Raw genomic sequence first — 26,671 nt, 5'->3', positions numbered from 1 at the left:
TTTTCCTTTAGGCAGCATCCTCCAAAAATATTGGTGGGGGAGGGAAGAGCGAGCTGTGGCTGGGGAAAGTGAAAGTGCGGAGGAGGGAGGTGGAGCAACGGCCTAGGATCTAATCCAGCCTGGTACACAGAATGTTCCCAGGGATTATTATACTTCACAATGTTCGGACTCGGATACAGGCAGAATGGGCAGAGGAGGAGAGAAAAGAACCCCCAAGCATGTCAGAGGGACAGGATAGGAGGAACTCAAATTCTCTGGGGGTAGAAGACAGTATAATTAGAGTTTCAGGCTTGGTAATGGGAGAAAATCCTTTCTACTAAGTCAGAGAAATGTTTTCTTGATGGGTTGCATAAAGCCTTTGACCTCATTGATCACCGTGCACAGTGGCCTAGTTTTGATATCTCTAAGGTTTCCTGTCCTCATGGCTGGCTCTCGTTTCCAGCTTGGGAAACTCAGCCTGACTCTCTTTTCCCTTTCTATTTAGAAAGTGCAGAGAGATTTTACAAGCATCTCCACCCAATCATTAAAATTCTTATTGTCCTTATTAATAACCCTAAATAAAATATTTCGGCCACACTACTTGGTTCATTTACAGATGACACAGAGACATTACTGAAAGCAACTGCACAGAATTTTTTTTTTTTTTTTAAGGGACGGGCATGTTAAACTCTGATCTGATGCCCCCAGCTGGCTGGGAGCACCTGGAAATTAGGGATCAACCAGTTGCGTACAGAAATGTGGTCTGTGGGAAGAGTTAGAAAGGAAGAAGGCATAAAACAGAAGAGGACAGGGGGCAGCTGGGAGAGAGAAGCAGGGAGCGAGAAGTACGTCTGGAAGTGGACAGGGCCAAAAAATAAAACAGACCTCCAAGGGGGGGGTTGAGATAGATGTTTACTGGAAAACTGGTCCTATAAATACAGATACATGGTCTGGGTCCTAACATTTCCTCATGAGCGAAAGGAATGGCACTGCCAAGGAATGCAGACCCCACACTTCTCTGCATCCATTTTAAGCCCTGAAGAAGGTCATAGATTTTCACAACTCATCCCTCCCAGAATCATCTTCACAACTATGGAGGAGCAAGTGTATGGAGACGTGGCTAAACAGCAAACATTGAGTCACAACAGTACATCAACAACAGCCCTGTCTACGTTAGGCTTCTTGCCAGAGAATCCTCCGCAATGCGAGTGCTAGTATAGGCATGGAACTGGCTATCAGTGGGGTTTTAAGCACTGCGTTGGCTCTACCTGGAGCCCTCTTTCTCCTAGCGCATCCACCATTGGCAGCAACAATGAGAAACAGGGCTGGTCAAACATTTTCCTTCACAACTGTTTTGTCAATGGAAAATTGGATTCACAACTAAATGAAATTTTTTACAAATCTGCTTTCTCTGGAAAACTTTTTTTTTGTCAAAATAAAAAAAATTGGCTTTCAAATTTCTGATGAAAAATCAACTTTTTCTAAGGAAAACCCTCCATGTTTGAATCAGCTCTAGAGAAAAATTGTTGACCAAAACAAAAATAGTCTTAGCACCAACATCCTCCCCTGCCCTTATCTGTATGTAAATGTGGTGAAGGGACTCAACCCTGTATGGGGAAATATGACTTGGTGTGTTCAGGGTGAATGCATTGTCATTTTTCTATGAAGAGGAGGAAGTAGCCCCCCCGAGGGAGAAGTGACAGCAGAGAAGAGGGGGACGGTGGAGGGACAGAGGCAGGCAGTGGGGAGCCGCAGAGAGAGAGTAAATGGAGAGAAACAAGAGGAGGGGAGAGGATAGTCAGAGAGATGGAGGGAACCTGGGACTTGAGAGAAACCAAGAGTAAGCAGAGACACTAAGGCAGAGCAGGATAGACAGACATGCAGAAGAAAGTCCCTTTAGTTTCAAGTTGGCTGGTCAGTCCATGTTTGATGGTGTGCTCCTGATTGGTCATCTCCTATCCTTGATTCAGGTGGTCCCAGAGATCTGGAACAGGAGAACCAAGGGCCCTTTACATCCAGTGGGTCTGGTCTAATGTGCACCCCCACAAGCAAGCACTGCTGGACTCAGATCCATCTCTTCAGGATGTCACGAGAGGTGTTTGAGGCTCAAAGACTGACTTGGGCATTAGACAGCACCCAGTGAGAGATCTGGGGAAAGGAAACCTTGAACTAAATAAAATAAATAACAACAACCACCTATAATAGTCTATGCACATGTAACCCTTCTGCCCGTCTGAGTTGGCAGCAACAAGGGCCGGGTTCAGTATCCAGGGGTTCCGTTTCAATAACGCAATGCAAAACTGGCTCAAGCCCCCACCCAGTGACCTGGGACAATTACATACCACCCCAAACTCAACTTCCCCTCTTGCAAGCATGGAGTCTGAGTGTAGCAAAATCCTTTTAATAAAAACAATGCAGCATTATGTTGGGGAAACACCACAAACAGGATTCATAACACAAACCATGAGCAAAAGACCCACCCCCAAGTAAGTATCCTTTTCCCCTCAGGGTCTTAAGTCCAGCAACCCCAAAATCACCCAAAAGTCCAATAACCCAAAAGTCTCTGTCCCTGGTCAGTGCAGCCCCAGAGTTCAAAAGTTTATCTGCAGAGTCTCACCCCCCACCTCCCCCCAGCCTGGGTGGAAATGGGGAGGGGAAGGGGCACGCAGGGTGCTAAGGAGAACCTTACATGGTCCGAGGCCGACCGCCCCACCTCTCTGTGGGGCTCTGCTGCAGCCTTCACCATGAGCCACTCCACTCCACCAGCCATCCTGTGAGCCACTCCAGCCATCCCACGAACTGCTCCACTCCACCCCGCTTCACTCACTCACCATCCCATGGGCTGCTCCAACCATCCCGCAAACTGCTCAGCTGTGCTCCACTCCACTTGCTGTCCCATGGGCCACTCCAACCGTCCCACAAACTGCTCTGCTCTGCCAGCCACTTAGCAATAATGAGCGCGTGCTGCGCTCATGAGATGCCTAATGGTCTCGGACGCTATTCGGTGGTCCAGAGACATTTACACAGAGCACGTCACCGGCCACCGTCAATACCAAGAGTGAGCCGGCGTGACTTCACGCACCCACAAGGGGGAAGAGACCTGTAAACTTCCCCTGTTGGACTTTATCGCCTGAGCCCAGAACCAACCAAACTGAACTCTGCCCTGTGAGGGGCACCCTATCATCATTACCCAGTCCGCTCATTTATTCACGCCCACGACTATCCATAACCTGTTTGTATGAGTGATGTGCCCTCACTGCTTGCTGGCTGTACCTTGAACCCACCCACTGTATACCCTGCATTGGGGACATGACAGACTGTGTATATGTATATGCCGGCCAATACCAAAACGCTAACATCCTCCTACAACCTGTATGCTACCCCCAATGACACAATAACTGACGCTTCAAACCCTTTGTATAGTTTATTTTCAAATATTCTCTAATAAACTTTATATCTTCAGGCTCCCCCACTAGTTAACACAGCACTCAGTGATCTCAGCTCTTAGTAATTTTAGCTCTTTAGTGATTTCAGCTCATAGTAGGGGAGCCCCAGTGCTGGTGCGCCATTGGCCCAAAGCAAATTCAGCACAGCAGCCTGTAACTAGATTCTTAATAGAATCAAAATTAGCTCTGCTATTCAACAGTGGAGAGAGGAGGAGGAGCAATTGGTGTTTCAGGTCCTCAAAAGGGGCCCATCCCATCAGGTACAAATACCTGTCCCCAGCCTCTTTCAATTCACTGGGTTTTGGAACCCATGTCCCTTGTCTAGCGAGTGCTACTGAGTTGATGGAGAGTCCCTCTGACATAAAACAGTTCCACTGGCCTTGATTCACATAATCAGGGTAACAACACTTTATTCTTCCTGCCCCAATAACAGAGAAATTGGGGATCCCACAGCAGCCAAAGTGACCATTTGGGCAGCTGTGGGCTCATGCTAGGCGGGGTGGGTGTGCCTATGCAAACAAGACCAGCCCTTGAAGTTCTTTTCCACAACTCAGCACAATTCACCACCAGATGTCAGGGTGGAGCTCATCCTGACTCTGCTTACACACACACACAGATATATACATAATTCTTTATTTGGAGGGTTATATTTAGTTAAGTATACTTAGTAGTAAATTATAATGTGTGTGTATATATATATCTATTTTCAAACTGTTATATTTTTTTATTTATACATATTCTTCTATTTAATGTTGTCAGAGGTAGGTGGAACCCAGTTCTGTTTATTCCAGTTTAAATAAAGTTCCCTTTATCTTATTTTTTTGACAACCAATAGTATTAACTTGGCTACCATTAAATAACCTTTTATCACAGTGTAACACTTCCCCCAGCTCTTCCATGCTAGGTAAATTAGACCAGCTCCATGACAGACCATTACTAAATCTTGGTTGGTGGTTTTAGGAGAGGGTGACCCTTGGATGTATTTCAAATGATAACACAATAACCTTCCTCTGAGATGTCTGTTTACACCTATATAAAGCAATGGCCTAACCCTAACCCTGGGGAAAGAGTGTGGAAGAAAATGATTCCTATGAAGGGCGAAGCCTGGTTAGGAGCAAAGCTAGTAGGCAACACTGATGAAATGAGCTCTGTGGAGCAGCAACCTACTGGTGATTGCTGTGAATATTCTGGTTCCACCCCACAAATTACGTCGTCCAATTATATTTCCTAAAACCAAGCTTTCTTTACTTGCAAACTTGATTAACACAGCAACACAAGTTCCCATCCAAAGAATAACTATCTTTCAAGCAAGAGCAGGAGGCTCTGTACATGGCTGAAATCTGCACAATGTCATTCAGCCGCAGATAGTAACTCAGTATGATGCAGAAGCCCTTAGGTAACATTGTAAAACATATTTGGGACCCTGGGTGTGCCACCAAAAGGACTTAATTCCTATCCAAGCCATATAAATGCCAAATGTCCCATATTACTTTCAGCTTTACAGTGAAAGAGGCACAAACCCCACACTAAAGAGACAATTAATTAAAAAAATAAAAATAAATCTACATAGGGCTTGTCCCTGTTGGGTGCTCCTGGAAGCACTCCTGGAAGATACTTGTAGTACAGACAGCATGTGCTAAATAAGTCTCAGGCCTTAAAAGTGGATTTTTCTACCCTGAGCTGCAATTGTAAGAGTAAGGAAAGACACTGTTCTCTAAGCCACCAGGATTCAGACAATGTTAAGAGCCTTGAGATTGTTCATGGTTCAAGACGGTTAATGAGTAAGTCAGAAGGAAATGAATTAAGTTCATCCCAGGGTCAAGAACCATTCTGCACTTCCAGATGGAAGCAATTAAGATCCCTTAAGAAACCAAACTGTTCAAAACTGTAGGACGAGAGAGAAAGAGATCATCTCCCTCACTCGCTGATATCACTGACTTAAGTTGGGAATGTCTCAAAAAAGAAACCTGGTACTTTAGGCAATAACCCAGCCTTCCCCTGTGCAAACCGCACACTTAGCAGTGTTTTGTTTAACTTCTCCTGCACTGCTTCAGGCAGCACAGTGCCATTACCAGGGGAGTTCATTTAATGACTAGGTGCTTTAAAACCATTTTATTTAGTCTGAGGGATTAGTCAGTCAGTCAGTGTCCCTGGGCACTTCCTGTTAATCAGTCATATTATCTACCTAGTCTCTAAGTAAAGATACTTGAGGAATTAGAGACAATGACAATATTAGCAAACTGAGACTGTGTCTAGCTTTTAGATAAGCAGGTAAAGAGATATAAGTGACCGGGCTAAGTATTGTTAGCACAAGAGGTCACAGGGATAAGAAAGTGGGGTCCATCTCTAGGATCTGGCCAACTCAGATGAGCAGGTTTTCTGCTGCGCTCTCTCTCTCTCGCAGGCTGTCATATCTTCACCTGGATTTTCAGAATGCCGCTCACTGGTCTTATATTGAGGGATTACCCACAATTCAAAGCAATAAGACAGCTCCCAGCAGGTAAGCTGATGTATTGAGACCAACCACATCACTTTCCCAAAACATGGCTCTTTTTTTCAGGGCCAGAACACAATGCTACAAGTCACAACTACGGCCTGTTCAGGCAGCTCTTACAACAGCATGGCTCTTGGGCCAAAGCTCTCTCACTTTGCCTGCAGCAGCTGCTTGTAACTACTGTAGACTCCCTTTTTAAAATAAATGTTGCTATTTTGCTGTATACAGTTTCCCAACCAACAGATGTATCCAGTACAAATACAGAGAGCACAGCAGGGTCAGGATATAAACATTGAAACCACAGAATAAAATCCAAGAGGAAAAAATGTTTTAAAAAATAAATCCAAAAAGCTATTTAAAGACTGTAAATCATTAGCAGGCTAAGTAAGGAGGGGGGACGCTCTTTGGTTAAGGTAGTAGACAAGAGATAATATTTTCAATAGCACTTACATGACTTAGGAGCCTAAGGCCAATTTTCAAAAACGACATAGGCACTAGGCACCTAAGTCTCAGTGAGACTTCTGAAAATCTCAGTGAAACTTCTGTGAGGTTCCAAAAGTCTAAGTCACTTTTGAAAATGGAACAAGGCCTAGATTAACATTCTACTTTTTCAGAAGAAAGATCTCATAGTCTGAGTATCAGAGGGGCAGCCATGTTAGTCTGGATCTGTAAAAGCAGCAAAGAGAACGGTGGCACCTTATAGACTAACAGACGTACTAGAGCATGAGCTTTCGTGCATGCATCTGACGAAGTGGGTATTCACCCACGAAAGCTCATGCTCCAATACGTCTGTTAGTCTATAAGGTGCCACAGGACTCTTTGCTGCCTCTCATAGTCCGAGTTGCTTGCATGAACTACATTCTTGAGAGATTTTGCTTAAAGATAGCAGAAATCTCACGATAACACACAACGAGCCTTGATTTGGCCTCAGACTGAACTCTAACCAGAATTTAATTTGGATACAAATCACTGGAGATTCTGGCTCTAGTTCACTAGGATCCTGGCCCATGACTAGGGCTTCTAGCCATTGATGGTAACACAAGTAATAATGATACTTCAAACCTAAACAGGAGCTTACCAAACTTAACTATCACAAATAAATTTCTTAGGCAAATATGGTAACTGTGTTCAAAGTATTAAATCAGCAGATAATTTTTAGAGAGAAGAAAACTTAAGTGTGGTGTGACTGTAGTAGAGTCAAAGAAATAGGGTCCAGAGACACAAACAGTGGTAAACCAGAAGAAGAGAAAAAGTATGATCCACTTGGTTTCTAGCAACAGACCAAGAATTCAGACTTTGGGATTTAAAGAAAACAAAAAGATACATCCATTAGCCACCACACTCTATGGGGCAAAATAATGAATGGCTGTTTAGCCCAAACTCATTCAGATTAGTTTAAACATACAACATCTAAGCACACACGTGCTAGCCAACCCTAGTTTAAATATTATAGGACCCAAATCTGACATCTCTTTAAAACATTGAATCTAATGGTGAATAAATCTAGTATTTTGATGTCTTTTTCCTCTCTGGGAAAAGTTTGCTCAGTTTCCACGCGTCTTCAGTTTTTGGCCTCTCTACTAGATTAACAACAGAGATGTCAATTGTAATAGTGGTTTTCTTTCCCTCAATGGTGAAGACACCATTTATCTATTAGGAACTGCTCGGATACCTTTTCCAGGTAGCAGCCACCTAACAGCCATCAGATTGCAACTTCTGGTCATATACCAAGCTGGGCCAAACGGGAAGTGATGATATAGGTGAAAGTGTATGCTATTTAGTGGTGCTGGAACAATTTGTATAGTGGGGGTGCTGAGAGACATTGAACCAAACTGTAAACACTGTGTATGATGGAAACCACTTCAAACCCTGGAATGTGGCAGCACCTCTAGTTCCAGCACCTATGATGCTATTCCCAGTTTCCTGACCTCTCCTAGTCTCCTCTACTATATGAAAGACAACAACAAAAGCTAACCTTACTTCTGGTAGTTATTTCTGCTTTTCAAGAATGGTACACTATAATACAGCATGAGTCACAAAGACAAATGATGGGGATCTTGGCCATTCAGTGGAACAACTTGCATGACTCATCTATTTCAGGCTGTGCAACAAACAACCCATCTAGTGTTGACCTGTACGCCAGTAGCTCTCACCCTTTCCAGACTACTGTGCCCCTTTCAGGAGTCTGATTTGTCTTGAGTACCCCCAAGTTTCACCTCACTTAAAAACTACTTGCTTACAAAATCAGACCTAGAAATACAAAACTGTCACAGCACACTATACTGAAAAAGTGTTTACTTTCTCATTTTTACCATATCATTATACATCAATGGAAATATAAATATTGTACTTACATTTCAGCATATAGTATAAACAAGTCATTATCAGTATGAAATTTTAGTTTGTACTGACTTTGCTTGTGCTTTTTATGTAGCCTGCTGTAAAACTAGACAAATATTTAGATGAGTTGACCTACCCCCTGGAAGACTCCTGTGTACTCCATTGTTGAGAACTACTGCCATAGGCTATGGCAGTAGCAGTTCAGACAGACTTTGTATAATGCATCTCAGAGCAAGATTCCCAGGAGATCTGTGGCGTTTGTAAGCAAATTAGAATTACTGATGCTCTTGCTGCAAATGGCAATAGCAAAGGCCTAATGGGGAAGCATCCGTTCAGGAACCTAGTAGTGGGAATGGGTAATAAATGGGGTTGGGAAGGGTATGTGCAGGAGACAAAAAGCAAGAGTCAGGTGATGCGAGATACAGATTTATCAATTCTAAAGAGTCATTTATGTCCTAATATAGAGTTACATGGTCTGATTCTCAAAAGGTCCTGAGCACTTGCCCCTCTCATAAAATGGGATTTCTGGCTGCTCAGAACCTCTAGAAATGAGGCCAAAAGATGTGCTCATGTACACTGGCATATGTGAACCTGGAGTAAAATTCTTAATCATTTATTGGGTGCTATATGTAGAATGTCTGAATGGATGAGTTAGACATCAGCAACTGCTGTCACAATACAGTGAGCTGAGTGAATGCTGCCATCTGTTGGTGGAGAATATACATACCTGACTGGACACTAGCAAGAAACTTCCTTCCTCTTTTAGGGTTTGTCTGCATTTTAAGCTCAGGGTATAAATTGCAGTGTGAGCAGATTAAACAGAGTGCAGCCCTGGTAGCACAAGGGGCTAGCTGCCCAGAGGACATACCTTTCTGAGACACAAGGCATGTACTTGGAGTGACAAGCCCCTCCCACTTCTCACACCACCCTATTTTGAGCATACTAGCTCCATCACAGCTAGCATGGGTAGGGCTCCTTGACTTGGGAATTACACTCCAGGCTCGAAGCATAGACATACCCTTGATTAACTAACATCTGTGGAGGAAGGGCTGGTCCGGAATATACCTGGCAAAGTTCAGTTTCTTGCTATTGTAACGCTGACAGAACCTGGTTATTGGCGGGTGGGTGGGATCAAACTTGGGACCACTGAAGCTTAGTGTATGAGCCTCTATTGCATGAGCTAAAAGCCACATGGCTCTTAGCCAAGGCTGTAGTAGACTACTCAATCTCTAGATGAGGACAGAGGACCACACCAAGCAGGCATGGGTTACATAATTCCTTTGCATCCCAATCACCTCTTTGCAAGCCTGCAGCCAGCACTCATTTGGCTGTGGAAACTGACAATGCTCCCCTTGGTGAAGACCTAAGTGTGACATTTGCTCAGAGCAAACTTGACTTGAAATCCATGAGAAATGGCATTGTGCCATGTGAGATGAAGCATGATAAGGCCTGGAAGATTTGAAAAAGGGAGGAGGGGTGGCCAAAAAGGCACAGGACAGTCCATATTTCATCTGGCTAATGAATAAAGAAAAAAACCATGAAGGCATAAAAACCACCAGGACAACACTTCATATTTGGAGTTCTCTTTAGAAAGATTTTATTCAGAATATTACAAATATCATATCACAATTTTCACAGGAAAATGCTTTAAGAATCAACTATTTTAAATCAACCTTGTTATACTTAGAGTATTTACATTCACAGAAGAAACCACTCTGATTTTGAAAATATTTGGCTTCCTATATACAAGGCTCTGGGCATAAGTGGTATCATAAAGTGCCCCAAGGTGCATTTGCAAGCAAGGCACTACGCTATCTAAGCTGATTTCATGTTGTGATCAAATAATTTCCAGCTGTCCAAGTTTAGGGCCCCAATCCTACAAATAGTAACACAGACAACTTTATTTACAAGAGGAGTCTCACCGAGTGCAATAGGACCACTCCAGTGAGTGGAGCTACCTAAGTGCTTGTAGGCTTAGGGCCTTAGAGAGCAATTTATAATAACGTCTGAGCCACTTGGAGCCAGGACATAAAGGGCACAGCTGTGGTGTCAAGCCAGGCATCTACCGCACCAACGGCAAACAGTTTCCAAGACATCTACACCATGGCAGTGGTATTATTATGGATCCTCTGAACAAATGAAAAGCTATTGAAAGAAGATAGTCTCACCATGCACTTGGGAGAATAATGTACATTTTAAATGTGCCCTACATTCAAAAGGAAGCACTCTCAAAAGTGCGGTTTTACATAGCACTAGGAAAGGAGTTTGAGAGTGAAAGCACAGGATTGGGGACGAGAAAACCCAGGTTCTACACCTGGCTCTGTAACAGACTTTCTGTGGGGCCCTGGCCACCTCCTCTTTGTGCCTCTCTTTCCCAATCTGTAATTTAGGAGAACGAAAGGGGGTGGTGTACCAGCACTGGTGAAGCTAACATCACAAGTGCTCCGAGATCAGCTGGCAGCAGGTGGTACAAAACAATAGCCAATTAAAATTAACACTATATTATAATGTTAAATTCATAGCCAGATTCAGAAGTAAAGCTAAAAATCCTAACTAGTGCTCAGAAATGGCAGATCATCATCCTGAGCATTTACATAACTCTTCACAAACATTCATTAATTCCAACAGCCTTGAGAGGTGGTATTATCTCCATTTTACTGGAGATACTGGGAAACTGACGTACCAAAGCCAAAGTGACTTATCCAAAATGATAAAGGGAGTCGATCTCAGAGCCAGGATTAGAATTTGGGTGTTCCTGGATCCTAGCCCTGTGCTCATGACCACTATGCCATGTCTCTCATAGCGATGATGGAGGTTGTCTATCAGCAAGGAATCTTATGTACCACACAGGCAGCGATTCCTAGCAGATGAGGAAAAGAATGCATGACCCATTCTGAATTTTCCAGCTTTTGTAGATTTAAAACAGCCTGAATCCATTTTGCATGCTACCCTGGTGTAAATATTACAGTGAATTTACCATCTTAGCACAACCCCTCATTCAGGAATAGATTCTGCCACCCTTCCAATGAGTAGTACTTTAATCCTCGGAAAGCAATAGGACTACTCACAGACTAAGGTAAGGATGACAGAACAGGGCCCTCAGTTATTAACTGAAGCACAGTTAAAGTCTTCTTTATAGTCACATATTTATGTTCTGTGTAGTATATCTGCTGTTAACTAACGTACTTGTAAAAATGAAAAATGGTACAATTTTAAAAGCCTTTACATAATAGCAGATGGAATTACACAGTACACCTTGATGATCGCACCTTGGAACTCTAGCTGGTACTAAAGGACCCTGTTCTAATGTTACTTTGATAGGGGTCTTTCTGGTTTAGAAAGTGAGTCATGGAAGGAGGAAGGCTTCTATTAAATTTACATGTTGGCTTTTTTTTAGAAAGAATGGAGCATTTCCAAAAACCTCAGTTTGTAAAAATGTTATATTCGGATCAGAGCAGTTCAGAAGGCCCCAATGCCACCCCAACCTACAAAACACTAAAAACAAGTGACAGGCCAACAGAATCTTTAAAGACCATTACTGATATGATGTCTTGAAGCTACAAAAGTCTGAACATGTAGCACTCAAAATGAGTCTGCCAAAGTTTAGATACAATATGGTGCCACCAAAATGTTCTACAAGTATCTACAATTGTGGTAAGCCCCTCCAGACCTTACCTTCTATTGCCATTACTGATGTCACTGTTGGTTCAGGTAATCACTTTCAATGTTCCTCTAGTCTAGATTTTATCTGTGACTCTCTTCACCTGCACATTGATCTTATTAACATACACCTCCAAAAGAACATAGGAGGAATATTTCAGTTAGATTCTGAGCTGGTTTTTATTTTACTAAAATTAGTGCATGCTTTTCAAGATCAGAGAGTCCACTGAGTCATACAGAAAAATAACCCAGGTGGGTAGTGCCACCCATTAACAAAACCAGTTGTGAAAACAGAGCATTGGGTAAACTGTCAAATGGGAATCAGATTAATATACCGTATATACTCATTAATTAGCCCGTTCGTTTATAAGCCGACCCCCCCAAGATGGTTACGTAAAAATAGCAAAAACTGTATGACCCTTTCATAAGCTGACCCTATATTTCAGGGGTTGGCAAACTTTGGCTCCTGACTCGTCAGGGTAAGCCGCTGGCGGGTCGGGATGTTTTGTTTACCTGGAGCATCTGCAGGCATGGAGCCCCTCAGCTCCCTGTGGCCACGGTTCGCCACAGCCAATGGGAGTTGCAGGAAGTCATGCGCCACTGTGAATGGTGAACCGTGGCTACAAGGAGCTGAGGCACTCCATGCCTGCAGACACTCCAGGTAAACAAAATGACAATGTTTTAGATATTCAATCCTATGATTCCATAGAGTTTAAAATCATCAAATTTTGGTGTAGACCTGTTTATAAGTCGACCCCTGCTCTTTGATGCATCACTTTTTTACCAAAAATATTTGGCTTATGAACGAGTATATACGACATAAATATCCATACACTCTACAGAAGCATGGAGGATATTTTGTGTTATATTTTCCATTTTTAGAAGACTAATGTGCATTAAAATACATGCTGTGATATCAGAATTGTTCATTATTGCCATGGTATATCTACCTTGCATCACAACTGAGAAATTCCCCGTTCAGCTGGCTCAACCATTGTCCTCAAGATTGCTCAGTAAACATTGGAACATTTAAAAAAGAAAATCTCATTGTCCAGTGACATAATGGAATAAATCAGTGGAGAAAGTAACAGCTAAATGAGGTGTTAAGGGCATTTCAGACCTCGGCCAGGAGTTAATTCCCGTTTTAGATTAGGCATCAATTAAAAGCCCACATGCTGTAAGACTTCACGTTATATTTTAGAACAGATTCCAATGATCTCATGCATAGGACACAGAAAGTCAGTATGTCTGCACTTTGACCTCGAGGTGTAATTCCACGTGTTTGGTGCTACTAGCCCCTCCTGCCACACGCACTGCTGCAGCTACATTTTGTTTTTAGCAGGCTAGCCCACTGCCAGCTAACGCAGGCGTGTCTCCTAGAGTTGGGCATTACACCCCCAGTGCAAAGTGTAGACATATGCTCTAAGAGGCTGTTTGTGCCCTTCTGGTCGGAATGTTGCAAAGTGCAATTCTTAGGAGGGGAAAATGCCAATACAGCCAAAACACTGTAACCAAAGTTACCCAAAGCAGACTCAAAGGAGACGCTCTTGTCTTGACAGAGTGACAAGTCCCTGCCAAGTGGATTTTATAAGGCAGTGGTGTATGATTTGAGACCACTGTACAGAATGGTATTGACCTGTGTCAATTTTGCAAATCTCACTCAAAATTTCATAATGGCCCTAACAGGACAAGGAAATGCAGAAGGGCAGAGCGAGAAACAACAAATCTCCTTTTAAAAGTTAATAGGGGCCTTGCATGTTACTTGCAGCTCCCTTTTAGATAGGATAATTTGTCAGTTCTATACCCCAAAACACAACTTCCAGTTACTTCCATCAGATGATGAAAGACATACCAATGGCACATCTGATAGAGATTTAATAGAGAGGGCTAAGGTACATAAAATCTCACAACTTTAGCTGTGAGCAGGCAGAATCAGATCAGGTTCAACTCACACACATACAGCACATGCAATGTGCATGCACACAGTAAGGACAAGAAAGAGAGGAAGGGTTTACAACGTACTTCTATAAGGCAGGAGGCACTGTACCAAACGTGTTGCTACAGCATGGTCTTCAGGGAGAGAATAAGGCACCGTGGCTATCAGGATAATTAGCTGCTGCTAAATTTAACACAGTAGTAAAATGTTTAACGTTTGTAAATAGCTGCTTTTCCAGAAAGAAAAGCCTCTAACAGCTTTGATTACTGAAAGGTAAGACTCTATTCATTAAACTGTTCCAAAAAAGTTAAAGTACCACAAAATGCTTCATGAAATTCATTTTTTAAACCTGTCCCAGTGTGAAGAAATGTGTGTTCAGCATTGTCCAAATGAGAGAGAAACCGAAGTTTTCCTGAAACACAAATGCTATCAAGGCAGCTTCTGCAATCAAAGGAATTGGCTCTTGGCAGATTTTCAACACGATTTCTTGGTTTTGCTCTTTACATTTTTTTTCCACTGATTTCATGATATTTGTGAGAAAACAGAACATGTGAAATGACATTCTTGGCTCTTAGTTGAGCTTATGGCCAGGACTTAAGGCTAAATATTGATCTTAATTATACCCATGTAACCCCTCACATTCAATTTTATGTGGGTGCACAGCGTACACCTGAGAGTGGAATTTAGCCCTCCATGTTGAGGAAACTGACAAAAAAGAACAAAACAGAAAGTTTTGAAAATAGACATAATGCCCCGAATCAAACTGTACAGAAACTAAGAAGGATTAGCTTACATACTGTATCCTAAAAGGATAAAAGAAATACAGATGAAACCTATTTATAGTTTTAAAAATAAATAAGCACCTGGAATAGGACACACCCCAATACCAGATGTAAACAACTTCACCCTGTGGTTACATTAAAAAGATATTTGAAAACAATCAGAATTACTTTGCTAGCAAAACTCAAATATTGCAAATGATTTGTGCAAGAAAATCTCAATCCATTTCCAGCTAAAATAAAGTCAAGTTTTCAAATTCATTTGTCAGAGTTTTTCTTTTTTCATCCCTGAACTTGTTCAGGAATTAATCATGTGCAAAGCCACCTGTGTATGATTTATGTTCTGATGTAAAATTGCCAAGCCAGGTATTTTCACCACCTTTGTTACTTTATAACAAGCTCCCTGCCCGGGGGCAGATATGTGTGTTTGTGCATGTCGAGAAATCCAGTGTCACTGGCAGCCTTTACTTACAATTTGAAAAGAGCTGGCAATTTTTAACTCTTGTTAACATGAGTTATCTTAAGCTCATTAAGGACTGAATTCACTCCATCAGCACTCAGTGACAAGCACCTTTTAGATATTGAGGTCTACAGTAAGAGTATCATAGTCATTCTTAAAATTATAAACTGAGTTTATCCAACATAGTTCTGTGTTTATGACACATTAAACGACTGTGGATGGAGATCTCACAAAGGGATAATACAGTATCTACGTTCATATAAAAAGAACGTACTGAAAACAGTTTTTCATTTAATAAATAAGTTTATAATTACAGGACACAAAGTGTTGCTACTAGCCCTTTCCGGAAGGAAAATTAAAAGAAAAGTAAATTTACTTTTCAATCCATCATGAAGTATACAGTGTAGTGTCATCAAAAAGCAGTGCTTTTAAGAATCACTGGGCTTTCTTCTTCATCCTTTGAAACCCTTGTGCTATTAGATGTTTGTCTGTACTTGAGTCTGTAAAACAAATAGTGCATTAAAACAGTACCCTCCAAAATCCTAAATGCAAGTTTGTCCATATGGGCCCTGATTCAGCAAAGTACCTAAGCATGTGCCTTACTTTAAAATCCCACTGACTTCAGTGGGATGACATTCATGCTTAAGCATCTTCCTAAATCAGAAAATGAAGTGCTGAAAACTCTCAATGACCTTGTGATTCCACGGGATTTGAAAGTGCTGAACACTTCTGATTGATACCCAGGGGACTTTTTACCTATATTCGTATCAGGAGAAATTATTTGAATGATGAACTTCCATATTATGAAACAACATTTCAACATTTTTACCATGTTTGCTACCTGTCAAGGATGTTTATGTTAAATATCTTAAATGTGGTTATACTCTTAAAAAGACTACATAAAATAGCTCATTTTTCACATATTTATTTCCTGTGGGCACGGTGTACTCATGTACACAGAGCCACCCAACTCAGAAAGAATGACTTGGATTCTATTCAGGCTCATGAATCATCAACAGAATCACAATTAAATTCCATTAGTAGGGCTAAATTCTTCCTCTAATGACACCTGTGTAAACCCATCAGAGACAAGCTACGCATGCCTACCCACGCTCCATTTAATTTGCTTGTTCAGTTGTTTCTCATACTTTAATCCTTACAACTCCTTAAACTTTTTTGTTCCTCTTCTAAGAGCTCCCTCCAATGTGTGAACAAGTTTCAAGCAGCACCATGTATGGTATGCACAGCATGTTGCTGATAGTCATCTCTGCTGTAACTCAGTGGAGTTCCATTTGGCCAATTCTATTGCTGATTTGAGATCTTAATTTTTTTTTAGTTTACCACCCCCAAAAGACAACCGGGAACCAAACAGCTAAGAGGGAACTATATTTTATGTGGACATTTTTCTCAGAGATGGTAGAATTTTCTTGAGAGAGAAGATTAGAAGGTAACACTTACCCTTTAACCCGCAGCATCTGCTCTATGGTGTCTGGGAGTGGCGTACCATAACTTTCTGGCAGAAACAGAGTAAGGATTCCCGTCAGCACAGTCAGGCTTCCCATGAGGATGTAAGGCAGGAATCTGTCATAGGCACCTAAAAGAACATAGGACATGCTGACCTCAGGTTTACATCACCACCACGATGAACCAGTGGTTAATATTTGGGTCCTGTGTATAATGCAAACATATAGTTGTCTAAATTGCAGTACCATTGTGCTGCAAGATATAAACATGTTAAAAAAAAGTTGAGTCTACAGTCCACATGGTTGCAAAGATAACTTTCACATGGTAAAGATCCGCTCATAGTGGCATTTCCCTGAGTCTCCAGACAGCCTGAAGAAAAAAAAAAAAGAGCTGAGAGAGAAGAGTGAACTGCCCCATTCATCCTGATAGGATGTCGCCTCAGAAGCCTAATGAAGAGATACTCTAATACGCAGATATCATTGTTCAGTGATTTTTTGAGGCCAAATGCTCTTTAGGAAACTAATGGCCAAATACAGATCCTATTATATGGGCATAATTTCTTCAAGTTCTGTGTTTCCAAATCAAAGTATTGAGCAATGTTAGAATTTCTAAATGTGAGCTGAGGTTACTCACTGAGAAGAGTAGAAGCAGCTGACATTCTGTTATAGCATATTTGTTGACTAATCTGTGACAAATATAGGGAAATGCTCTTATCTTGCCTTGTAAGGTCCAGGGTATGACTATAAAGACATACTGCGGTTTAACTGAAGCACTGATTCACTGTTACGGAAATCAACCTAGCCTTGCAGCTGTTCGATTTTGTTTTCAGTACTAGCCAATTTGGCAGGAGATACAATAGCTGGTATCTTACCAAGGTAAACAAAATAAGGTGAGAGGATGCTGCCCAATCTGGAGGCCATGGAACTGGCTCCAACTCCCATATTCCTCACGACTGTTGGGTACAGCTCAGCAGTATAAACGTAAACGATTGAAAAGGAAGACGTGATCCCAAATTTACCCAGCATCACCAAGATAATGGACAGGATGTGAAGGTCTGAAAGGGAGATCCAATCAGAACATCAGTCAAACTGTAACAAGTCACTGCATCTATTAACCCCATTTTTATTTTTTACTTCTTGTCAACTTAATTCCAGTGTTGGGGTTTCTTGGTTGATTCATTTTAACATAAAGACTCTTAATAAAATAAAACCATCTTTCTCCTAAGGTCATCCAGTCCTGCCACCTAGAAAGTTTGAGAACAGAGAGATAGCTTAAGGAGAAACACATTAGCAATGTATTTCTAAGATCCTGGTTCAACCCTAGTTAGTGGGATGAGTTTTGTAATAAAACACATATCAATGTACAGGTGATTTAAAGACCAGGAGTAGCAAATAATATAACCCACCTGTCACTCTTGGAGAATAAGCAAGACAGTTCTCACTTTCATTTATTTATTCTTTGATTTGCAATAACATGCTTATACACCAAGCCCTAAATACATGGTCAAAGCCATCAACAGACCAGTATGGTAACAATCTCTAGTGTACCTAGCAGAAGGCTACTTAATAGTGGGGTTCTAAGTATGAGATACCTTCCTTCAAATATGTTTTAATTGTCAAACATTCACTTTTTTAAAAAAGTATTGACACTTGTTTACTTTTAGTATTGTTATTTATCACAAAGACTACCTAATAGCTCTCCTGAAATTCAAGTTCTTAATGAGACTGAAGTTGGAAAAACATTGACAATTCGTTCTTCTGGAGACAAGTTCTGCAGGATTATGCCAGCTTCTGGTGCCACCCAATTGACTGCTCCATTTGGTCTAAACCTTGTCCCACACCATGAATTTATTGGGACTCCAGGGGTGTAAATTAGGGCAAAACCAGACTAGAGTCTGAATCTTAACAGACCATAAAGAGAACAAACTATCTTTACTTTAGAGAAAGAAAAGGCTTAGGAATGTATCTGACACTGGGTATGTCTACATTAGAGCTGGAGGTGTAATTTTCACCCCAGGAAGACATACCTGTGCTAGCTCTGATTGAGCTAGCGTACTAAAAATAGAAATGCAACCATGGCAGCACGGGTGGGAGGAGGGGCTAGTTACCCTGAGCATGTACCCTAGGGTTTCAGACATGATCATACCGTCCCCCACTAGCCTGCCCTGTTGCTTGTGCTACCACAGCTGCACTTCTATTTTTAGCACGCTAGCTCGATCACAGCTAGCACAGGTAAGTCTACCTGAGCTGGAAATTACACCTGCAGATCTAGTGGAGACATACCCCTTGTGTCACATGAGCTCCCTGTGCAGCAGCAAGCAGATGTGGAGGGAAAGGGCAAGGATGGGTAAGGAGAATCTGCATTTGGTCTACAGCTTTGGAGAAAGATTCTTCTCCTCCACATAGATTCTTCACCTCACATAGTTGCCCAGTGCTAGGCACTGGAATTTACCCATTAAAAAAATCTGATTGATATCAGCTAAAAAGTTCATACGTGGAGGGACCAGCTGAACGAAGAGAAGGACGCAGCCTCCCAAGAATAATGCAGCAGCCATCGAATATCGTCGGGGGAGATTTCGGAGAAGCACCCAGGCTATAATATATGCTGGAACTTCAATAACCGCTGAGAGGAAGCAGTTTACGTAGGCATCACCATGCAAGTTAGGAGTGTCAAGTGAGAGGCCAAAATAGCCTACAGAGATTGTCATCCTGAAAGACACAGAAAATAGGAAAGAATCAGACAGACAGACTTGTTCCTGCTCTTCCTCAGCCTCCTATGGCCACAGACTGCCAAATACCTCTCGCATAATTACTGTGCTAAATATTAACATTGATTTGCCTATGTAAGGAATGTCAGTGCCTACCAGACTTTCTCAGCTGTGAAGCTAGTATCAGGTAGATTTATTGCTGTATGCAGTGGTGTAACAGACTCAGACAAGGCCTTCTAGAGACTGAATTTATCTGTCCATTTTCCCCCTGAATTTAAACCAACTTTAAAAAAAAACAAACTCCTGTCGAGTTTAAAAAGGAATCCAATCCGATTAGATGATTCCAGAGACATTTGTTAGCCCTGCTGATGCATGAGTCCATGTAAGCACAATCTACTGGATCCTCACTAGAGCTCCTGTAACAACAGTGGTCATACACAGCTTCCGCTACCTTTGATTGACTAGATGCCCATGTCAATTTCTCTCCAATATAGACCTAGCAAAAACGATTCATGCATTTGTCACTTTTAGACTGGGTCCCTGCTACACTGTCTGAAGAACTTCTGATTGTTGCTGGCATAGAGGGTTTCTAACATACAGCTGAAGATTTCTGAATGCACCAAGTAAAGGGCAGTGGTACACCCATATTAGAGTGATTACAATAATCATACTACTAATAATAAATAATTGTAGTCTTAGCATGAAAGTTAGAAATCCTGACTAGTGAACTCAATCTGTTTCCAAAATTAAAATGAGGCCTACATTAGATATTATTAGCTAGAGACAAGGAAGGGGAGAGGGAGTTCTGCGCTGAGAGGAATGTACTCAGAAAAACAAAACTGCGACTTCACTGTAGCTCAGCAACAAGAGAGCCTGTAACGAACTAGAGAACTAGGACATCTTGAGAGACATTGAGCAAGGAAGGTTACATTTCACCAACAAGAGACAACCATTAAAGAAATGAGGAGGTCACAGCTATTGGGAAAGCTCTGAATGAATCACGTGGGCACAGAGCTCTCACCTTTATCATTATTATTTATCAAGGCCTAGAGCAAGGATCGGCAACCTTTGGCACACGGCCCATCAGGGATATCCGCTGGCAGGCCGGGACGGTTTGTTTACCTGCAGCATCCGCAGGTTCGGCCGATCACAGCTCCCACTGGCCGTGGTTTGCTGTTCCAGGACAATGGGGGTTGCAGGAAGTAGCGGCCAGCACATCCCTCAGCCCACATCACTTCCCACAGACCCATTGGCCTGGAACGGTGAACTGCAGCCAGTGGGAGCTGTGATCAGCTGAACCTGCGGATGCTTGAGGTAAACAAACCGTCCCAGCCCACCAGCGGATTTCCCTGATGAGCCACGTGCCAAAGGTTGCCAATCCCTGGCCTAGAGCCTCAAGGAGGTCAAGCCCTATAATGCTATCTGCACACGTAATAAATAACCAAAGAGTTTGCAATCCAAAAGACAATTAGTTTCTTGCTGGGTTTGTGCACAGGGGGATGTACTGGCTGCCGCTTCCAGCAGCTCCCATTGGCCTGGAGCAGTGAACTGTGGCCAGTGGGAGCCACGATCTGCCGGACCTGCGGACGGGGCAGGTAAACACACCGGCCTGGCCCACCAGGGACTTTCCTTACGCGAGCGGCGACCCCTATTTGAGAAACCCTGCACTACAGCCTTGCAGATTTTCTGGTGTGACCTGGCAACCTAAGCTATAATTTATAAACAATAATTATTTGGCAGATTTAATGAGATAGAAGAATGGTTCTTATCACAAATTATCCCTTAAAAAAAATAATAATTTGAGATATACCTATCTCATAGAACTGGAAGGAACCTTGAAAGGTCATTGAGTCCAGCCCCCTGTCTTCACTAGCAGAACCAAGTACTGATTTTGCCCCAGATCCCTAGGTGGCCCCCTCAAGGACTGAACTCACAACCCTGGGTTTAGCAGGCCAATGCATTGAGCTATTCCTCCCCCACTTTGAAACCTGTGACTGAATTCCCAGCTGTTCTGCCATATATTCAAATCTGTGCTTTCAAAAAGTATTACTGAGCTCAAAGCATCATCAATTTTAGACCCATCACCCCCTGCTAATGCAGTTTACATTAGGCTGTCATGTCGGAAAAGCTTGATACTCAGATATGGATTCTCAAAGAACATTCTTGTAGGAGGATTTACACGCTATGTGATGATCAGGCCTCAGACTTCCGCCCCACCTACTAGAGCCTGGCAAACGGATTTAATTAGGGAGGTTCTCACTTGTTCAGTGGCAATAGAGTCATCTCATATAGTTTGAGATGTGTGATGGGTTATGTACCCCGTTATTTGCAGCCACCCTATACTATACTACTCCCAGTACTAATACCCCAAACATACAGAGCACACTATTTGTAGGGCAGGAGATGCTAGCCAGCTTTTCCAACACATTAAGAGATACTCTATGGTGGCTGCTGGAAGTGACGTTGGAGGGCAGAGTGGGCCGTGCACTTTTTACAATGGCAGCAGACATCCCTGCAAGAAGTTCAAGAGCAGAGAGAATATTCAACATTGGTCAATATTCACTCTTCTCACAAGCCTTTTTTTTAACAGTTACTCAAAAAAGTCACTTATTGTAATCCTTAAATGAAAAACCAACCTGTTTAATCTGAATCTTGTAGCATTGGCCAGAAGTTTACTGGCCTTTGAACTTTATGCTGATAACTTTGTCTGTGCCTCCTTTTTCCTTAGAAACTGCTGTAAATAAAAACAACCTAACAGCAGGTGCTTATCATTCAGTGGCCTTTGTACTCGTGCGTTCTAGGAGTATACTATTGCTTACCAAATAATCACTGACATAATAGTGACAAATCGAATATTTTTTGTCCTCACTAGGTCCAAAATGGTGTGCGTCTGGTGCTTCTGGGAAGTCATTTCCTGCAGCTAGGGGAAAATACATGGACACATTGTCATTAGAGCCAATTCTGTACTGCAAAATGTTTATTCTGAATGAGCAATATGGACTGCAGTAAACATCTTGAGAAGCTTTAGGACACCTTACGGAGAGAGAAATTTAAATCAGGGTGATTATAAATAAGGCACAAATTTTTAACAGTGAGGATAATTAACCGTTGGAACAAACTACCAACATTATTTAAACTTTTACATTATTTAAATCCCTTGATTTAAATCACAGGATTTTTTTTTTAAATCACTGATTTAAATCTGGTTCAGGCTTTGTAAAACTAATTTGAAAATTTGTGCTATTACAACTTTAAATTAAAACGTATAATTAATTTATAAAATGATTCTTAAAATGTCATTACTGGTAGGGTCTCTTAACAAAACTGCTATCAGCAAGAGACAAAATATTGAAAGTTAAGTCTTTGATCCTGCAAACACTTCAGCAGGTATGTAACTTTAGTTACATGAATGGTCCCTTGATTTCAATGGAACTTCTCACGTGACTACAGTTAAGCATCTGCATAAGTGTTTGCCGTATCAGAGGGTAAAATTCTATTTTTACTCAAAACTTCTTTTATTGACATACAAATTTTGTCACTTCAAAAGAAAATTGCTTCAGTGTTAACGATGAGAAGTTATTTGTGAACTAATTTTTTCTGACTAATTTAAGACTCCTAAACCTATATTTAAGTGTCTTAGGGAGGGATTTTCCAAAGCATGTAAGTGATTTAGGAGCATAAGTCCCACCAACTTCAAACTGCAAACCCTTAATAGCCTGGTTGAAGCATTTCAGCATCCTTGACTTGCGGACATTTGATATATCAGAAGATGGTGTTGGTTGACAATATAGCACAAGCTACTTACTTAACAATTTCATGTCTGAGTTTGTGTAGTTCTCACAGTAACAACGATGCTGGACTTATCTTTTTTTTTGGGAAACCAATTAAGGAAATAAGTACAAGCATCCGCTTTAGCAATTCAAGACTATAAAATGAGAAGTAAAGAACGATCAACACGGAAACAATAATCTGATTTAATTTTTAATCATGATTTTTATCCAGCCTTGGCAATTTATGTTTAGGTGAAAACTTCCATTTCTACAACTGCAATAAGAAGAGCTTTTTGCACATTAGCGTCATTCCATATACTGCTATATGTGGAGATTAACACTGAGTGAAGGCAATCAAAAACAATTGTGTGGGAGGTTCCTTTCTCCTCTCAAGTTAAATTCAAAATGGCTGAGAACAGCAAATTCTAAAGACAGGATTTATGTTGGTTCTTTGAACTCCCTAACCATGTTAGTAATACTACTAAACAATAACTGGCACTTCAATAGGCACTAGGCAGATGATGTTACAGTACACTCTGATACTGTAAGTTTCAGAAGTTTTTGTTTAGAAGCATTTTCTCCTACAGCATTAGGTTACTTTAGGGGTACAAGGTTCACTACTTTAATCCATACAATCAACAATCAAGAGGTATGCTGGACAATCCAACTGCTGGTTTTATGATCTGACCAACCCTATATTATGATACACCACCCCAACTTCCTGATCAGCCTCAGTTCTACATTTCTTGTTTTTACAACAAGCTGGTTCCTGGAGATTGAGGAAATCTCTGGTTTGTCCACATCCTTTTCAGCTAGGTCATTCTGAGATTAAATTGCAGCCAAAGCATAGAGATGCATGTAAATAAATGTGAGGTTTGCACATGCAGAGAATGGAAGGAATGTGTTCTTTGAGGCTGTTGTAACAGTAGCTACAAATACAGCATTCCCTAGTTCTCAATGTAAGAATGTATAAAATAGTTAATACCAAATCAAGTCCCTATAAACCAACTGCATTGGAGATTCTGATCCTAATAAACTGTCAAAAGTTACATAGTGCCTAATCCTGCAGTCTTACTGGGCCTGAATCTGCCACCCTTACTCACAGAATATTACCTTACTGTGAAAGAAGTTCCATTGACTTCAACGGGAATAATACTTTCTACATGAAAAATGGTGGGAGAACTGCCTTGAATGTGAGAAATCCTTATACACACAATGTGTCCCACTGAAATCAAAGGAACTACCTGCATGAATAAGAACTACTAATGTGAATAACAGCCCTAAACTTCATTCCTCAACACTTTTCAATAAGGCTGATATAGCTACAGCAGGTAAGTATGCCCAGTGGTCTTTAATAAGTCTTTAATAAGGCTAATGAGGAGCTTAGGGATAATGGAAGGATGACAAATGGGAATGAGGATATGGAGGTAGATATTACCACATCTGAGGTAGAAGCCAAACTCGAACAGCTTAATGGGACAAAATCGGAGGGCCCATTTAATCTTCATCCAAGATTATTAAAGGAACTGGCACATGAAATTGCAAGCCCATTAGCAAGAATTTTTAATGAATCAGTGAACTCAGGGGTTGTACCGTACGACTGGAGAATTGCTAACATAGTTCCTATTTTTAAGAAAGGGTAAAAAAGCGATCCGAGTACCTATAGGCCTGTTAGTTTGACATCTGTAGTATGTAAGGTCTTGGAAAAAATTTTGAAGGAGAAAATAATTAAGGACATTGAGGTCAATGGTAATTGGGATAAATTACAACATGGTTTTACAAAAAGTAGATCGTGCAAAACCAACCTGATCTTGAGAAGGTAACATTATTTAGACAAAGGAAATGCAGTGGATCTAATTTACCTCGATTTCAGTAAGGCATTTGACACAGTTCCACATGGGGAATTAGTAGTTAAATTGGAAAAGATGGGGATCAATATGAAAATTGAAAGGTGGATAAGGAACTGGTTAAAGGGGAGGCTACAACGGGTCATACTGAAGGGTGAACTGTCAGGCTGGAAGGAGGTTACTAGTGGAGTTCCTCAGAGATCAGTTTTGGGACCAATCTTATTTAACCTTTTTATTACTGACCTTGGCACAAAAAGTGGGAATGTGCTAATAAAGTTTGCAGATGACACAAAGCTGGGAGGTATTGCTAACACAGAGAAGGACCGGGATATCATACAGGAAGATCTGGATGACCTTGTGAACTGGAGTAATAGTAATAGGATGAAATTTAATAGTGAAAAGTGCAAGGTCATGCATTTAGGGATTAATAATAAGAATTTTAGTTATAAATTGGGGACGCATCAGTTGGAAGTAACAGAGGAGGAGAAGGACCTCGGAGTATTGGTTGATCACAGGATGACTATGAGCCGCCAATGTGATATGGCCGTTAAAAAAGCTAATGCAGTTTTAGGATGCATCAGGCGAGGTATTTCCAGCGAAGATAAGGAGGTGTTAGTACCGTTATATAAGGCACTGATGAGCCCTCATCTGGAATACTGTGTGCAGTTCTGGTCTCCCATGTTTAAGAAGGATGAATTCAAACTGGAACAGGTTCAGAGACGGGCTACTAGGATGATCTGAGGAATGGAAACTTGTCTTATGAAAGGAGACTCGAAGAGCTTGGCTTGTTTAGCCTAACCAAAAGAAGGCTGAGAGGGGATATGATTGCTCTTTATAAATATATCAGAGGGATTAATATTAGGGAGGGAGATGAATTATTTAAGCTTAGTACCAATGTGGACACAAGAACAAATGGGTATAAACTGGACTCTAGGAAGTTTAGACTTGAAATTAGACGAAGGTTTCTAACCATTAGAGGAGTGAAGTTCTGGAACAGCCTTCCAAGGGGAGTAGTGGGGGCAAATGACATATCTGGCTTTAAGAGTAAGCTTGATAAGTTTATGGAAGGGATGGTATGATGGGATAGCCTAATTTTGGCAATTGATCTTTGATTATCAGCAGGTAAGTATGCCCAGTGGTCTGTGATGGGATGTTAGATGGGATGGGATCTGAGTTACTGCAGAGAATTCTTTCCTGGGTGCTAGCAGGTGAGTCTTGCCCACATGCTCAGGGTTTATCTGATCGCCATATTTGGGGTCGGGAAGGAATTTTCCTCCAGGGCAGATTGGCAGAGGCCCTGGAGGTTTTATGCCTTCCTCTGCAGCGTGGGGCATGAGTCACTTGCTGGAGGATTCTCTGCAGCTTGAGGTCTTCAAACCACAATCTGAAGACTTCAATAACTCAGACATAGGTTAGGAGTTTGTTATAGAAATGGATGGGTAGGATTCTGTGGCCTGCGTTGTGCAGGAGGTCAGACTAGATGATCATAATGGTCCCTTCTGACCTTAAAGTCTATGAGTCTATGTAGGTGAATGTAAACTATTTCTGGGGGAATGTCTACACAGCAATCAGACACCTGCAGCTGGCCTGTCACAGCTGACTCGGGCTCATGGGGCTCAGGCTAAGGGGGTGTTTAATTGTGGTGTAGACATTCGGGCTCATGCTGCAGCCCAAGCTCTGGAGCCTCAGCACCTCGCAGGGTCCTTTTGTTGTTTTTATAAATCGTCCATTAAAAAGCCTGACATTTTTAGTAGCATTAAGAGCCAGAGTTTTGTTTTCCTGAAAACAA

The 26,671-nt window shown here is 41.6% G+C and overlaps 1 protein-coding gene across 3 annotated transcripts in view; it reads right to left on the bottom strand.

Moving 5' to 3' along the window:
- Nucleotides 1-9,823: 9,823 nt before the first annotated feature.
- The window catches only part of LOC120369977 (solute carrier family 22 member 5-like), a 43,990-nt gene continuing 27,142 nt past the window's right edge, over nt 9,824-26,671 (bottom strand). For 2 of the 3 annotated variants that reach the window (XM_039483884.1, XM_039483886.1), the window contains exons 6-10: nt 22,085-22,185; nt 19,052-19,266; nt 17,430-17,612; nt 16,553-16,688; nt 12,479-15,594 (exon numbers count right to left, since the gene is read on the bottom strand). In XM_039483884.1, the coding sequence (XP_039339818.1) occupies nt 15,507-15,594; nt 16,553-16,688; nt 17,430-17,612; nt 19,052-19,266; nt 22,085-22,185 (723 nt within the window). In that variant the 3' untranslated portion in view covers nt 12,479-15,506. Of the gene's footprint in view, nt 12,051-12,478; nt 15,595-16,552; nt 16,689-17,429; nt 17,613-19,051; nt 19,267-22,084; nt 22,186-26,671 lie in introns of those variants that run through there. The other variant, XM_039483885.1, reaches the window with a different exon arrangement.

Source organism: Mauremys reevesii, linkage group 8, assembly GCF_016161935.1.
Source record: "Mauremys reevesii isolate NIE-2019 linkage group 8, ASM1616193v1, whole genome shotgun sequence".
NCBI classification, from domain to species: domain Eukaryota; kingdom Metazoa; phylum Chordata; order Testudines; family Geoemydidae; genus Mauremys; species Mauremys reevesii.
The sequence above is the reverse complement of the archived record's forward strand: the minus strand, read 5'-3'. Positions and strand labels throughout refer to the sequence as shown.